The sequence below is a fragment of the Globicephala melas genome, chromosome 7 (assembly GCF_963455315.2).
Source record: "Globicephala melas chromosome 7, mGloMel1.2, whole genome shotgun sequence".
Classification (NCBI taxonomy): Eukaryota; Metazoa; Chordata; class Mammalia; order Artiodactyla; family Delphinidae; genus Globicephala; species Globicephala melas.
This window is the reverse complement of record NC_083320.1, coordinates 35,920,925-35,937,652: the sequence shown is the minus strand read 5'-3', so window position 1 is coordinate 35,937,652 and position 16,728 is coordinate 35,920,925. Positions and strand designations below refer to the sequence as shown.

Here is a 16,728-nt window from a genome sequence, read left to right as displayed (position 1 = left end):
AATAAAAAGAGTTAGTTGTAAATAACCTCCAAATCTTTCTATATTCCTGGTGACAAATTTAAAAGTTTGGATGTGCTGAAAGGCTAACTGGTCACAAAGAAATGAGGAACGCTCTCCAAGTTGAATAAATGCATGAAGGATAGCATAACGTTAATAAGAAAAAGGCTAGCGTGGCTCCTGACTGATGGTCAGGGACTCCCAAAGTTTTCCCGACTGAGGACCTATGTATACCCACCTGCTATAATACTTCATCTAAAATGGCAGGTGTCTATCTGCACATTTCCTCACAACTAGGGTAGAGTTTCAAACCTCTAGAGCCACATTCAGATAGCAGGCTTTGAATAGGAGCTTGGAATGAATCCAAAATGGGAGAATTTCTAGTAACCTGGTTAAAGAATTTGCAAACATCCTTAATTGATTAATTAATTAGCTTATTTATATTCTTAGACACTGTCCTTTTGAAAGCAAATTCACAAATCAAAATATACCTACAGCTGAAGCAGAAAGCCATGATCAAATTCTCAGGGCTTAATCATAGATTTCAAATACCCTTAAACACTAGCAATGAGAGTCACATTCCAAAGCTACCTCAAAAATGCCGAAAAAGCTGAAGAGAAAGTGAAAATTTCAGTCACATCAGTTCTTTGACATCACACCAATGAGCTACAGGTTTCACAGCACTGAATATCCTGTAAAAAAGAAGCTAACAAAACTAGATCTCTTCAGTAGAATGATTAAAAATTAAATGATGTACGTAAACAGCTTTGCCTAATACCAGACAGCTATAACAGCAAGTGTTCAGGGAAGGCTGGCTGCTGCATGTTTAGCAGTTCTTTCTAGCACAGAGAAAAAAGTCAGACGCTGAATGTAGACTAATGTGGATTTAAGGTCCCACTTTGAGCAGGTTACTAAACTTCTCTAAGCTTCAGTTTCTCACGTGTGCAAGTAGATGCTGCCCCCCACAACCTTGGTGGGGTTTCTACACGGGTTTCTCAGCCCCAGCACTATTGACACTGCGGAACAGATAAGTCTTTGGTGGGGAGGCTGTCATGTGCATTATGGGACATTTGACAGCATCCCTGGCCTCCACCCAGTAGATATCAGTAGAATCCCCAAGTTATAGTAATCAAAAATGTCTCCAGACACTGCCAAATAGCCCATGGGGGCAAAGTCACCGCTGGTTGAGAACCACGGGTTGACATCAGCACAGGGATTCGGTAGCTTAGAAAATGCTGAGAATACCCTGAGTGGGTGGCAATGCAGACAAGCTGAAGTATAAAGCTGGTGTCAGCTGTCACACACCAGGTCTCTCACATTCTTCCTCAGTGTACGGCATGGAATTTTAAAACAAGTACTTGTCAGGAAACCGCACAGCAGCAAGCTCAGAATTCCTGGACTTACAAAATAACCCATGGAAACACTGTGGTGGAAATATAATAAAGCAATAAAGCACAAACTGCACAGACAGGAACAGTTTGGCAAATGCTTCCCAATCAACCCCACTCAGTGACCTAGTCATAGCATGAGCGATGTCCTTTCTTCTCTACTGCACTGAGAGTGAAATCAGAGGAAAGACTGAATGCCAAAAACGCCTGTGTTTTCATTCAGCTGGCGATCCTGGCTTCAGGCAAGGCTCTTCATCTCTGCTCCAGTTTTTCCAATTGTAAAATGGAGTTGGTAATAATGAATACCCTGACTTAACTAGTTTTTGATTCTAAGTTTGAGGCCCCTCACGATAGGGCCTCAGGTCATAATAACCACTAGTGGTAAAATCACTACAACCACAAGAAATCATTTTGTCTCCAACCGTTTGAGGTAAACAATGGAATGTATTTCACCTTTTTCGTGGAATGTTTTAGTTTGTCATACCATTTCATCTCACCTATGTTGGTCTTCTTTGCGCTATCCATACATGAACCAGAAATATTACGTATATTAGCATTTTGCAACATTTATTTTTCATTATTATTCCCCAAAGGAGCCTTTGTAGGCATTTTTTCCTAATCATTTTCCCTGCATCATGAAATTTTAATACCAGATATACAGAATATCTCTTTATGTACTATGTCCCTTTGGAGGGCAATAAACAACTGTAAACAAGATTTTTATGCCCCCAAGAATCAATGTTTACTCCCTGGGGCAATACTGCCCCCACTGAGGGTCCATAGTGTAGGTGAATCTAGTTTGCAAGGTGTGTTCAGAGCCTGGAAAATCATGTTTTAGACAGTAGGAACTTAAATGGGGGTTCAAAAGAGACTTAGAATATCAGAAAGAAAACTGGAGAAACGGGATAATTCCATATGACATCAAACCTGGAGAGAACTGAATTCCCAAGGAAAAAACATCTCATTCCTCCAGGACCCCCAAGTCCCTAGGGCCGACTATACCCCTTAGCGGACCCAAGCCCAACTATAACCTAGCTTCATCCCTGAAGGGAAATTCCATCAAATATGCATTTCAAGGATTGTTAGGTGTTAAAATTATAAAAATAAATGACACACAATGGTTACCATGGAAGAAATCAGAAGCACACGGCAAAGGTGTGTGTGGCTTTAGTGTGGCAGCTTCGGATGTAGGACTCGTGGGGCAAGCTGGTCTCAATGGGACAGAGTGACGGGACAGGAGCAGCCTAAGTGAACAAAGTGGATGGGACATATGTGCATGGAAATAGCATGTGGGCAGTGGGGATCCTGCAGCAGGATGGCAAGGATGTGTCCTGAATAGAGTATGTCAGCTCCAGCCATGTGGCCCAGTGGGTCAGATCTTCTGAATTTCTGGATTGCTATGTGAAATCCAGATTTTAAATGAAATATCCTAATTTCTAAACGTGGGCTTGAATTTTTCAAAACTTTCATGGGCTTAAAAAAAAAGAAACACATCTGCATGCAATATAAGACTACCAATTAGTAAACTATTTGCAAACAAAGGGCAAGAAAATTTTCCTTCCTTCTGTGAGGAAAGAGGCTCTGACTCTTAACGGACTTCTCAACATCACAGAAAGCACTGAATGGGGAGGGGGTGATTCCAAGCTCTTTCTTTTATCCAGTACATCTGTGGATCTCTAATTTAACAGACTATATCTGGTGAGTAATTATGCACAAAGGTCACCATTTCATATCTTTATAATTAAAAAAAAATTGGGAAATAGTGTACCCTAACTGCTTAAAGAAACTTAAATGGCACCTTTCCATGACAAGTGGAGTGGACTTCTGTGTGTATTTTAATATGCTGCATCATCAGAGCCTCTTAATAATCACTGATTTCACCCATATTTAACAATTTAAAAACCAAAGGAGACAAAAGACCTGTATGCAGAAAACTATAAGACACTGATGAAAGAAATTAAAGATGATACAAACAGATGGAGGGATATACCATGTTTTTGGATTGGAAGAATCAACATTATGACAATGACTATACTACCCAAAGCAATCTACAGATTCAATTCAATCCCTATCAAACTACCAATGACATTTTTCACAGAACTAGAACAAAAAATTTCACAATTTGTATGGAAACACAAAAGCTCCAAATAGCCAAAGTAATCTTGAGAAAGAAAAATAGATCTGGAGGAATCAGGCTCCCTGACTTCAGACTATACTACAAAGCTACAGTAATCAAGACAGTATGGTACTGGCACAAAAACAGAAATATAGATCAATGGAACAGGACAGAAAGCCCAGAGATAAACCCATGCACCTATGGCCACCTTATTTTTGATAAAGGAGGCAAGAATATACAATGGAGAAAAGACAGCCTCTTCAATAAGTGGTGCTGGGAAAACTGGACAGCTACATGTAAAAGAATGAAATTGTGTATGGTGTTAGAACACTCTCTAACACCATACACAAAAATAAACTCAAAATGGATTAAGGACCTAAATGTAAGGCCAGACACCATCAAACTCTTAGAGGAAAACATAGGCAGAACACCCTACGACATAAATCACAGCAAGATCCTTTTTGACCCACCTCCTAGAGAAATGGAAATAAAAACAAAAGTAAACAAATGGGACCTAATTAAACTTCAAAGCTTTTGCACAGCAAAGGAAACCATAAACAAGACGAAAAGACAACCCTCAGAAGGGGAGAAAATATTTGCAAATGAAGCAACAAACAAAGGATTAATCTCCAAAATATACACGCAGCTCATGCAGTTCAATATCAGAAAAACAAACAACCCAATCCAAAAATGGGCAGAAGACCTAAATAGACATTTCTCCAAAGAAGATATACAAATTGCCAATAAACACATGAAAGGATGCTCAACATCACTAATCATTAGAGAAGTGCAAATCAAAACTACAATGAGGTATCATCTTACACCGGTCAGAATGGCCATCATTGAAAAATCTACAAACAATAAATGCTGGAGAGGGTGTGGAGAAAAGGGAACCCTCTTGCACTGTTGGTGGGAATGTAAATTGATACAGCCACTATGGAGAACATATGGAGGTTCCTTAAAAAACTAAAAATAGAACTACCATACGACCCAGCCATCCCACTACTGGGCATATACCCTGAGAAAACCATAATTCAAAAAGAGTCATGTGCCACAATGTTCACTGCAGCTCTATTTACAATAGCCAGGACATGGAAGCAACCTAAGTGTCCATCGACAGATGAATGGATAAAGAAGATGTGGCACATATATACAACGGAATATTACTCAGCCATAAAAAGAAACGAAATTGAGTTATTTGTAGTGAGGTGGATGGACCTAGAGTCTGTCATACAGAGTGAAGTCAGAAAAAGAAAAATAAATACTGTATGCTAACACATGTATATGGAACCTAAAAAAGAAAAAGAAAAAAAATGGTTCTGAAAAACCTAGGGGCTGGACAGGAATAAAGACTCAGATGTAGAGAATGGACTTGAAGACACAGGGAGGGGGAAGGGTAAGCTGGGACGAAGTGAGAGAGTGGCATGGACATATATACACTACCAAATGTAAAATAGATACCTAGTGGGAAGCAGCCACATAGCACAGGGAGACTAGCTCAGTGCTTTGGGACCACCTAGAGGGGTGGGATAGGGAGGGTGGGAGGAAGGGAGACACAAGAGAGAGGAGATATGGGCATATATGTACATGTATAGCTGATTCAGTTTGTTATAAAACAGAAACTAACACACCGTTGTAAAGCAATTATACTCCAATAAAGAGGTTAAAAATTTTAAAATGGTGTGTTTTCTGCCTAATTAGACAAAATGTAACATCACCAAACTAGTACTACCAACATATGAATTTTTAAATTCCTAAAACATGTAAGCAATTATATCTTCCTAAAATTTTAATTGATACAAAGGCACAAGTGAATCCCAACCCTGAGTCCAACAGCTTAACTTCTGGACAATTACAGACATTTTTAAGTAGTCTGGGACCTTTTTGAATACAGTCCTTCCCAAATCACAGAGGCTGTGCTAACTCTATTCTCCAGTCTCAAGAGTTTTGCTGGTTAGTTCAAGTTCTCTTCATTTTTCATATCACGGAAGAGAAATACAGCATTCAAAGCAGTGTCATCTGGACAGGCATGACGTAAAAAAAAAAAATAAGTGATGTATTGGAGACTTTCACAGTTGTTCTGGGATCAAGGTCAATGGCTAAGACAAAGTCAGTGTAAAGAAAATTACCTTATTTGTAAACTCTTTAGCTAAGAGCTGAGTGATAGGAATAATCTTTTATAAAATAAGTGAATTCTCTTAGTGATATCAGAAGTTAATGTTAATAGCCACAGACTGCTTAGAACTGAAAAGGAAAATTACAGACTGACTCTTAGCCATTATTGTCAGCACACTTTAGTTCTGACACACTAACATAAAAGGTAATAAAACTCATAAATCAATTGGCTGCCTGCTTCTAAGATTTACTTTACTTAGAATGGTCAGTTAAAAGACAAAATACGATGTTGAATGTCATTTTAGCTACCTAAACACAGGGACCTCACAGAGATGAGAATTTCTGGACAAAGAATGGAGACAGGAATATACAAGAGCCATCATCCAAATGAAGGGAGGTCCTCATTTTAATGGAAAACAAGTATTAGTATCCTTATCTCAAACTTCTCTAAATTTTCAACTTTGTCATCATCCTATGATAAAAAAGAAATGCTACTAATGTCTACAATAAATCAATTTTTTTCACTCCTGTTCTGTTTCTATCTTGCTTGGATTGACTAAGATGGACCCTGAATGAAAAGTCCACACAAAGTCAGTAGTTTCCTGAAGCTAGTCATTGGCCCTGTGTTGGTTCAACACAGATGTTTGGATCAATTCACATCAAAATGAGAAAAACAAGGGTGATGGTGAGTTTTTCATATGACTGAATTTATACATTTGTAAGATCTTTTGCCTAAGGCTATCCTTTTCATTAATTTGTTTGTTATTTTATTGTATGAAATATATGAATAACAAACGTGAGTGCCCATTGAATTTTTTTTACTTAGACAATTTTACTAATTTTTATTTGTAAATATATTTTATAACAACTAATTTTAATGGTCTTTCTAATTCAGCCAAAATAATATTTTTAAAGTACATTCCATTTCAGTATTTGCTCTTACTTCCACCACCTTGAATTTTTTGAATAAATTTATTTTCTAAAATAAAAGGTTGGTGAACCTACAATGTGCCCCTGTTTAATTTTAATTTCTACTAAAACTCAAAATCTAAAAACCACCGCTCCATGTGACTCAGCACGTTGGTCTAATTATCTATAAGGAGGTGCCCTGGTGTTTGGATGAGGCCCCAGCTAGGAAAGGACAAGAGAGGGAAGGCTGGTCCTGAAGGGTAAGACTTGGGACTCATCTCCGGGGAATGAGTCACCCAAGCACTAATCCAGAGCCTGGACAGCGGGCTCTCCCACTTATTAACCAAGTACCCCTTTTTACCTCCCCTCTGAGTTCACTGTGGATATTATAAGAGGCTCCTGTATGTGTATAGCTCTATGAACTCATGAGTCTAACGATCTGGGCGATTCACTCCATGACTTTGGAAAGTGACCAATGAGAGCATGAGAGCACTGACTGAGATGTCAATATTTGGATGCAAAGTGATATAATGGCCCCACTGGCTTCTGGCTTCTCCCCAGGGGATGTGAGGGTGGAGTAAGGGGAAAGGTGACAGGAAACCTCAGGCAGAGCATTTCACTGTGTCCTTTACCGTCTCTCCTATGCTCTCTGATCAAGACCCCATGCCCCACACTTCTTTCATCCTCATCTTCCATTCTTCACACACATGTGCACACGTGCATGCACTCCTGCCTCAATGGCCCTCTTCTTGCTACACACAAGGAGATTCCGACAGGCCTTAGAGGATCCTCTTTGGTGGCAGTTGGAATTGGTGGTATTGGACAGGAGGATAAGTCTCACAGTCTGACAAAACAATTTGTGGCACAACTCAAAGAGGTGTAACTGTAGAAACCCTCATTAATATTTCTTCCCGAAAGTAATTGACTTTAGACTACAGCAAGCGTCGGTAGTTAAGATCAATGACTCTCAGAAATAAATATTATTTCTCTCAGTGAGAGCAAAAATCTAAGCAAACAAAACATGCAACCCAAATGAAGGTAGATTTCTAAAAGACAGGAAACCAAACACAGCAGGAACTCATCTAAAAAATACTAAGGTCTGTCACAATTTCTCTCAAAGGTTCAACTGAGTTCAGTGGTATTCCCTAGCTCATGCGGAAATTTCTTTTCCTCAGCCTAATGAAATATTCCTTGAGGAATTTTGGATCAATTCATTGGCTACTTCAGAGTTTTTTCTTTAGAAAATGAACTGATGGAAACAATGAACTATGGCTTCCAATTGGGAGATTTAATTCTCCATGAGTTCTCTGGCTTCACAATCCCACAAGTAAAATGCTCTCAGGAAAGCAGCTGCCTTTGGATTAGACTTCTCAGTCATTTGTGTGTGTGTGTGTGTGTGTGTGTGAGAGAGAGAGAGGTGTGCACATGCACACACACACACACACACACTGTGCCCACTGTGAAAACAGGGCCCTCTGTTTTTGGGGACATGGCATGAGACACCTTCCGAGGGGAGGTGATGTGGTGTGCCCCTATGACCCTTCACAGCTACTGGCACCAACAGCTTTGCTCTGGTTTGTGGGAGAAGGGGACGCCCACCTGCACTGGCTCAGGGGGAAGCTGGACCACGTGCTGCATGCGCTCGCTGTGATGGTGCCTCGATTCCTCTTCATAAATCACATCCCTCTCGTGTTGGGGAAGGTTCAGGAAGCGACGGATGGTACAGAGGTTCTCCCAGAGGGTGCGGTTTTCTGGGCTGGGGTTCTCCTTCCAGCGGAGCAGTTCACACAGCCAGCCCTAGAAACAGAGAAGGTCACTTGAATTAACCTGAAGAGTGCAGAGCAGCAGAGGCGGGTTTGAGTGCAGTCAAGTACCATACCGGTTTATCATATTTTTACATCAAACTTGTTCCCACCAAACTGGGAAAACAGTGATACAGCCTGACAACTCTGAAAACCAACCAATGACCACGCATATAGTTACACCAATACCTGAGGATCTTTGGTCTTTATTAATTATCTTATCACCCTTCCTATTGAATATATTCTCAATTAATTTACAGTTCCTTTGTAAAAGATACTCAAGGAAGATTGTAGCTATCCAATTCTCAGCAAGAGTAATTCATGTTCGTCAGCAACAATTTTTAAAAATTACCCAACTGGATAGTACTCCATTCCAAGAAAAAAGTGAAGATGAACAAACATGTATTGCAAAATGGCAAATTCTAAAGAAGAAAAAATACCTAAGTATAAATAGGGAGGAAATGGCCTCACAATTATCAATAACTCCTCCATAACAACCTCAGCTAGAATGAAAAACTGTACTCCTGCTCAATCTCTGAATGCAATGGGCTCCAGGCCCTTTTAACCATCACCTTCCTGCCTCAGCCACACCTGCAGGAAGGTAGGCAGTCGGACGGGTCACACCTGCAAATGTCTGCCTCCCAACTCTGGCATCCGGATGTTCTCTTGCAACTGCACAAGAAAGAAACTGTAATGCAAATAATGATGGATTATATGAAAATAATACAGAGGATGCTGTCAACATCGCTCACTGACTCATGTCAAAATATTTTACGCAGTAGCTTTCTAACCCATCATTTCCAAGCTACGTTGCTAATTTTAAAAACAAGAACCGTCCCACATCACGCCTCCTGCAAGAGTAAGAATTTTTCTAAAAAGGTGCATAAGTAAACACAAACGACTTTGTAAAAAATAAATCCCGAACCTCAACAAATTCTATATCATAACTTGTAAGCCAATGAAAGTTCCTGACACGTATTATAAAAACCCCTTATAATATCATAAGCTGTTGTTTGTCTAACTCTCCACTGTGTCTTCTGCCTTTACCCAAAAAAAGGCAAGATTTGATTATCTCCGCTGCATCAGCCAAGACAGCAACACCAGCTGTTCTCATTGTGCAGCCTCTTCCTCGCGGCCTCCATGTTAATAACCTGATCATTCCATTTTCTCCTTCAACTGCCGGCTGCAGCACCGCAAAGAGACAAAAACCCAGGCCCATCTGCAGCAGCTGTAGGCACTGAACTGTGAAGCCACTGGGGATTTATAAACTAATCTGTAACACAACACTGCCTTGTTTTTACAAGTGAGAGGCCACATTTGTGCAGACCTGATCTTTTCTTGCAATAAACTGGGAGCTGGGGAGAGTTAGAGGGTTAGGAAGAATGAAAACAAGATATCTAATCATTTGCTTGGAAATGTTTTCCCAAGTATTTTCATAGATTTCTTTTTTTCCGACTCAATTGAGAGACAGGTAATGGTTGATTTTCAAGGTGCAACATATATGAAAATTGAAGACGATTCAATTTTTATCCCTATCAGGAAATAAATTATATTTAAAAAAATCTCCTAGTCCCAAAGTGTTTCCTCAAGGGTTTCTTTGTACAAAGCAAAGAATTCTTGAAATGGAAAACAAACCATCTGTGGAAAAAGTAAGCTCCATTTCTCTGTCTTTTCACAGATCTGAATAAGTCTCCAACTGAACTCTTTCAAATGTTTCCAACAGGTATGTTTAACATCTCCCAGGGGAGGCTACAGCATGGAGACCAATTGTTTAACAGAAAATAAAAACAAAAACCTGCATCTGTTAAAAGATGAAGTTCTGAGATACCCAGACCTTAAGGAGGACAGCACCTGCTGTTCCGCATGAGGAGTGAATTGCATTGTGGGAAGCCACAGCTTGAAATGAGACAGGTGACAGCTGAGTGGTATCTCCACTTATGATACTCGGAATGTCTCGCACAACATTCATTGCCGCATTTGATTTATATGCGCTGTTATAATCTGCACTCATTACAACCACTTAGAACAAACTACAGACCTCGTTATGGACTGTGTGCTGTCTGCCATCAGTCTTTAAGAAGTGTAGTGCTCAATTTGCCCACTGACATGCAAGGTCCTGACCTTGAAGCTATTAGGGAGCGGATTAGACACAAGTGTGATCATGTGTGCAGACATAAGCAAACCAAATTAATTTCTGGCACAGGGAGGTAGGCGACAAGACCCTGTTCTTAGGGCACCAGAGAACTTCCTCAAATCCCTGATGGAGCTGAGCTAATAGCATGTTTAAGGGAACCCAGTTTTGAAGACGAAGCACATTCATGGTATTTAGAGGGTTATTAATCTAGTTTCCCCACAAAGTGTTTGCTTGGCTGATCAGATTAAGGGATGGAGCCTTCAACAGCGCACCCTCACCACAGCAGGCCCCAAGAAATCTGTGATACTTCACAGCCTTGGACATATTGCACCATGTGTACCCAGCTGCTTCAATAATTAGCTTATGAATGTATCAGCTGGTTCTGTGATTTTTATAAATAATAACTAACCTACGGAGCAGAAACATTGTCAAGAGCCTTACGGTGGCAGAAAACTGCAAGGTGCTCCTAAGTCTAACTTGCTCTTCTACTAAATGCCGATATTCCCTGCTGGTGGAGCTCCTCTGATGCCGTCTATAAATATTTATTCTGCATCGGAAATGGCAGTGTATTTTTGTCAGTTTTCTTCATGGCAGCCATGATTCGCTTTCCCCTCACTCTGACTCACTTGCTCACTCCACGGATCTGTACGCTTATCTCCCGGAAATCTATTCTTCCACCTCACTTCCCATCTCACCCTCCATCTTTTTATTCACATGATCCTTCCACCGGCCCACTTGGGATGCTTATCTCTGTTTTCTCAATAGTGTCTCTTATTAGCTTGTTTGGTGGCTTAATGAATGTGCCAGAAAGTGCCACGCTATGGCCTGAACACACACATATGTAACCGAGTGAACCCATCACAGAAGAGATAAAGAGTCCCCACACTGGGATTTTTTTCATTTATATAATTTTTGCATGCCATCCAAGAAAGTTTTGCAGTATCAGGCAAAAAAAAAAAAAAAAAAGTGTAAATGTCAAATAAAACAGTGACAGATGACAGTATTCTCTATTGAATAGCACTGTTTCTGTCGTGCATGTTCAATGGGAACTCATGAATTATTAATAAACAAATCTCCTTTTTCTGTTAAAATCTCAAGTAGGTTTTTTGTTGTTGCTCCCTATGTGTTATGTGGAGCATTCCAGGAGAATTATTTTCATTTCGGAGATGCTGATACAGAAGTTCATCTGATTCCAGCCTTGGCCAGCCTTGTAAGCGGGCACCAGGAGCTGTGGTGTATATACCTAGCTGTGATTTCTCTTTCAGTCTGGTTGTAAGCGTTGACCAAAGGTTGGCTGAATATTCAGAGTCAGTTTCGCATTTTTAGTATGGGAAAACTGAGGCTAAGTAAGTTACATGTGCCAGAGCACAGCTAAGAAGCACGGAATATTCAATTTGGAGACCAAACTGCTAAGTTCCTGCTCTGACATTAAATTACTGGGTGACCTTTGGAGAAGTGGTTACCCTCTTGGATCTTCTGGAAGCTTAACTATAAAAGAAGGGGTTTACAAAAGATGATCTCTAAGTTCCCTTCCAGGTCCACATTCCATGATCTATTACCTTGTTATTTGTCAGAAACAACAGATAATGATTAGCCATCAGGGTCAAAGTACAAAGAATAAAACCACCTTGGTCAAGTGATCAAGGTCAACATCACCAGTGATGACATATTCACAACCATGAACTCTGTGATATGATTCACTGCAAAGGACACAACACAGTATCTGAGGTCTTGCCCAAAATGCATAACCTCAGTCCAATCATGGAAAACCCTAACTGAGAGATTTTCAACAAAATAACCAATCAAGTACTCTTTAAAAGTGGCAAGATCATTTAAAAAAAAAAAAAAAAAAAAGGAAAGACTGAAGAATGGTCACAGACTGCAGAAAACTAAGGATAAATAACTAAACACAATATGGTTCCTGATTGAGATCCTGGCACAAAAAATGGACATTAGTGGAAATACTATTAATATTTAGTATAATGTTAATTAAAAATATTAGTGAAATTAGAATAAAGTTTTCAGTTCAGTTAATGTATTAAAACAATGCTAACTTCCTGGTTTTGAGCATTGCACTATGGTGATGTAGCTGTTACAGTAGGGGAAGCTAGGTGAGAAATATATGGAAACTGTACTATTTTCCAAAATCTGTGAGTCTAAAATGTGTTCAAAATAAAAAGTTAAAAAAAATACAGAGACTACCTGGAACTTACATAGGAAAATGTACCTGGAACCTAAGTATAATAATGCTAAGGAATTTATGATTAAAACACCTTTACCTTCAAAATCTGAACCCAGAGAAAGAACGTAAATTCAAAGGCTACATCCCTGTGATCAATGGATAAAGCGTTCCCAGCATTCAGGGCATAAGCAAATAATACCTATTAACATCTCATTTTAGTCATCTCATCAGTCTCTTAAACAAATACATTTCCCTCAGTAGAAAAAACAACTCTGACCACCTCTGCCCAACTATGCAGGTGAGGTGACACTCACACCAGTCAAGATATATTTTGTTTACAATCCACATGTTCCTACAAAGTTGTACATCAATCTAAATTTACAAAGCAAATAATGTTGTAAATGTATTAGGAATCCTTACTACTTGAAGAAAGGTATCATTATTTCTTTTTGTAAGATGAATAATAACCCCATAGTTTATCTTTTAGTAAACTGATAGTTTTATTGAGGATTTACTTAAATGAGACACCTCTAGTTCACAATTCAAGAGCATTAGAAGAGGCAACAATAAGAACCACAATTTGCTCCTGTTTTTCCTTCATGGTCTCATCTCCCCTCAATTTCCCCATGGACCTTGTCCTCCGGCCACTGTGAATTACTCGCAGTCCCTGAATAGGCTTGGTATATTCCCATCTTCATGCTTTTGCTTATGTTACTCCCTTTCCTGGAAAATCTCACTCAACCCTCTACCCCCGCTATGAGAAGTTGTACTTCAAGGTTCAGCTGACATGGTCTCACCTGATCTCTTGTAAGAATTGCTTACTCACCCCTGCATAATTTGAAAGCATGTTGCTTATACCTTTTCACAATTTGATGATTATTTTGTTACTGCTGGGCATGCCTGCACCCCTATCAGAACAGTCAGCTTCTTAATGGGGGTGGAGGGAAATTGTTGGTTTCTTACCCACTTTAGCATTTTCAGACCAGGGTATAGTTTCTTGCACATAATAGATGTTCAATAAATGCTCAATAGATTGAATTGAAATTATTAGAGTGCATAGAAATTAGCCCAGACGAATGTTTCATGGCCTCAAATTAAAAGAGTTAGTGTTGGGGGAGAGCACTAGTTTTCAAAAGCAACGCTGTCAACGTTCTGAGGGCTCTTTTTCCCCCATCTCTAATGCAAGAATAAGATAAAGAAAAGAGGGTGATCCAATTTACCACAGTATATAAATGCAAACAGTGACAGAGGTCTCTCAGAACATTAGTTTATAAGCTTGTACTGATCACCCATCTACTGTGGGCCATGCTTTTTACTTAAAAGGTTAGCTGAGATCACCAAAGGGTAATTAGGTAATTCTGACCATGAAGTTCAGGGAATATGTGATCACAGAGAACAGGACTCATAAGGTGGGCCTTGAAAGATAAAGATGAATTTCACCAGGTGGGGAGAGGAAGTGATTGCAATCACATTCCAAGCAGAGATAACATTATCAGCAAATGCAGGGGCTTATAAAATTATCACATTCAAGGAATCAGAAACAACTTTGTGTGGCTAAAGCACAGTCTAGAAATGGAGGTGGGGGTCAGGTCATAAAGAATACCATGCAAAGAAATTTCATGTTAGTCCTATGGGCCATGGGAGTCATTGAAGGCTTTTAAACTGACATGACAAAGAATTCTTTTCTTTCTTCTTTCCTTTCCCTTCCTACTTTCCTTCCTTCTTTCTTTTTTAACAAGAAGTTCTTGGAGAAAGGACTATGATAAAGTCAAGAACACCACTTACCCTAGCCTAGATATCTTTTTTTTTCATAGTGAAATCATGTTGCTGGGTATCAATGAAGGCCCACAGTGGCCTGCTAGTGGTAAATTACATACTTGCTAAGCTTCATCTTCCAGAAGTTTTCATTCTTAAAAAAATGACCTATTCATAAGTACCAAACTATATCAATCATTTAAAAAAATCTATTCTCATCATTTTAACCATTTTTGTGTATGTGTGTGTGCATGTGTATGCTGCTGTTGTTCAAATGAGAATTTGTAAAGCTCTCTCACACTGAAAATGAATGAGGAAGGACAATATCTATTACACTTATAAAAATATTGAAAGGTTTAAAAACTCAAGTAGATAATAAATGAGTGACATATTCTCCAAACTACATACCAAATGCTGAGACTATTCAAATGAACAAGGAGGTCTTTCAGAAAACAATAATACAGCCCAGGGTCTGAATTTGGAGCCCATCAGATATGGGTTTGAATCCTAGCTCCAAGCCTTAGGTTTAAGTGATGGGGGAGGGGAAGGAGATGGAAAGAGTGGGGTTCCTGTCCGTGGTACTGAAATTTCATTGTGTACTAAGTTGCTTGTTTTCCTACCCCAGGATACAGGTAATAACTCCAACATGTCCCTGTTCCCATATTTTCTCCTTTAAAAACAAAATTAAGTTCTGTGTTAGTGACAAATTTCCTAGTTTTTATAATATTTCAAAACGAATACAAACCAGGACTTGCTAAGAAACAAATGCAAGTTCACAGTCTGCTCTGATCTCCAAAAAGAGATATAGTAAATACGTTTGTTCCTGTTAAGTAAGGTTGTACTGGCCTTGAAGGGAAGGCCTTGTCACAGTCGTTACTGTGCCCCCTGATGTACCTATCACAGAGCTGACGAGTGAACTCAATCTACAAATAGTAAGAATCCCCTTCCCCCTTTGCCCATCTAGGAACCCCAATGAATAAGCCGGCAAATGAACAGTTCTTCAGGAGAATGACACAAGGCTTCTTGCAACAGAAAGTAAAAGGCCATTTACTCACCCACATCTTCAATACAGAAAATGTCAGCATATGTAACCAAAAGGGAATGTTTTCTGAGCGACTCAAAAGAAAATTCATATTATTAACTACAGGCAGTTCACTTTCTAAACGGAAGCACATAAAGTCCCCAAACAAACTTTTGTAACTGTGAAAGAGTTTCTCTTCAGCTGGTTGAGACTCTTCTGAAGTGTGAAATGAGCCAGATAATATTCAGCTCTTGTTTCTTAGTCACCGAATTCTCCTTTCATGAATCCAATAAGTGTCTATTAAAATAAATAAACCCCCTAATGATTCAAGATAACCTAATCAAGAAAACTGAAATGGATAAAAGGCTAAACTGCAAGGGAGACTTGTCAAGGGCTTCAATGAATCCCTGACAAGGAGGTCATCTAAACCTGAAAAAAGATTTGTGCTGAGCATTTGGTTACAGTTCAAGGTTAATTATTTTATACCTTGAATGTAATAAGTAAAAATGATCTGCTTCTCTTTTTATTTCTCAAAATTGTACACTAAGTTCTAAACTGTATTTTCATGGGAACTAATTTTCAGCTGTCTCTGGGCATGTGTCTCACATTTCTATGGATGTGTTTGCAAAGAGTGAATCTGTAATTGAGAGTAATGAAAATTTTATTTCTTAACAACTCCTTAACCTCTGTTATAAAGGGCCCAAGTCAAGAGGGGATTTCATAAAATCTTGTTGCCTTCCTTACCGTAGAAATACGGGATATACATAGCTATATAACAGGACAGAGATTTAGTATGACTTTATATAAGTATGTACACACATACATATACACATAGATGGGAACATGTACCTGAAAAAAAACATCCTTATCTGTCAAAAAGAATGAATCTGGAGTCCTCTCCACTTAAATACTAGAAAGATATTAACAGCAAAATGTACTAGGCTAAAATATCAAGGAGGAAACAACCGAAACATTTCTAGTCCCTGACTTCAGGTCCAAATTCTAGCATACCTATGATACAAAACTACATATTATGAGGGCTTCCCTGGTGGCGCAGTGGTTAGGAGTCTCCCTGCCGATGCAGGGGACACGGGTTCGTGCCCTGGTCTGGGAAGATCCCACGTGCCGCGGAGCGGCTGGGCCCGTGAGCCATGGCCACTGAGCCTGCACGTCCGGAGCCTGTGCTCCGCAACGGGAGAGGCCACAACAGTGAGAGGCCCGCATACCGCAAAAAAAAACAAACAAACAAAAAAACCCCTACATATTATGCACACTGCCTCAAAAACTCATAAGTGCAGGGGGGAAAGAA

The 16,728-nt window shown here is 39.5% G+C and overlaps 1 protein-coding gene across 6 annotated transcripts in view; it reads right to left on the bottom strand.

Moving 5' to 3' along the window:
* Nucleotides 1-16,728, bottom strand: part of SATB2 (SATB homeobox 2) — a 200,161-nt gene that overhangs the window by 27,713 nt on the left and 155,720 nt on the right. For all 6 annotated transcript variants that reach the window (XM_030855438.2, XM_060302093.1, XM_060302092.1 and 3 more), the window contains one exon: nt 8,125-8,322. In XM_030855438.2, coding sequence (XP_030711298.1) covers nt 8,125-8,322 — 198 coding nt within the window. The remainder of the gene's footprint in view (nt 1-8,124; nt 8,323-16,728) is intronic.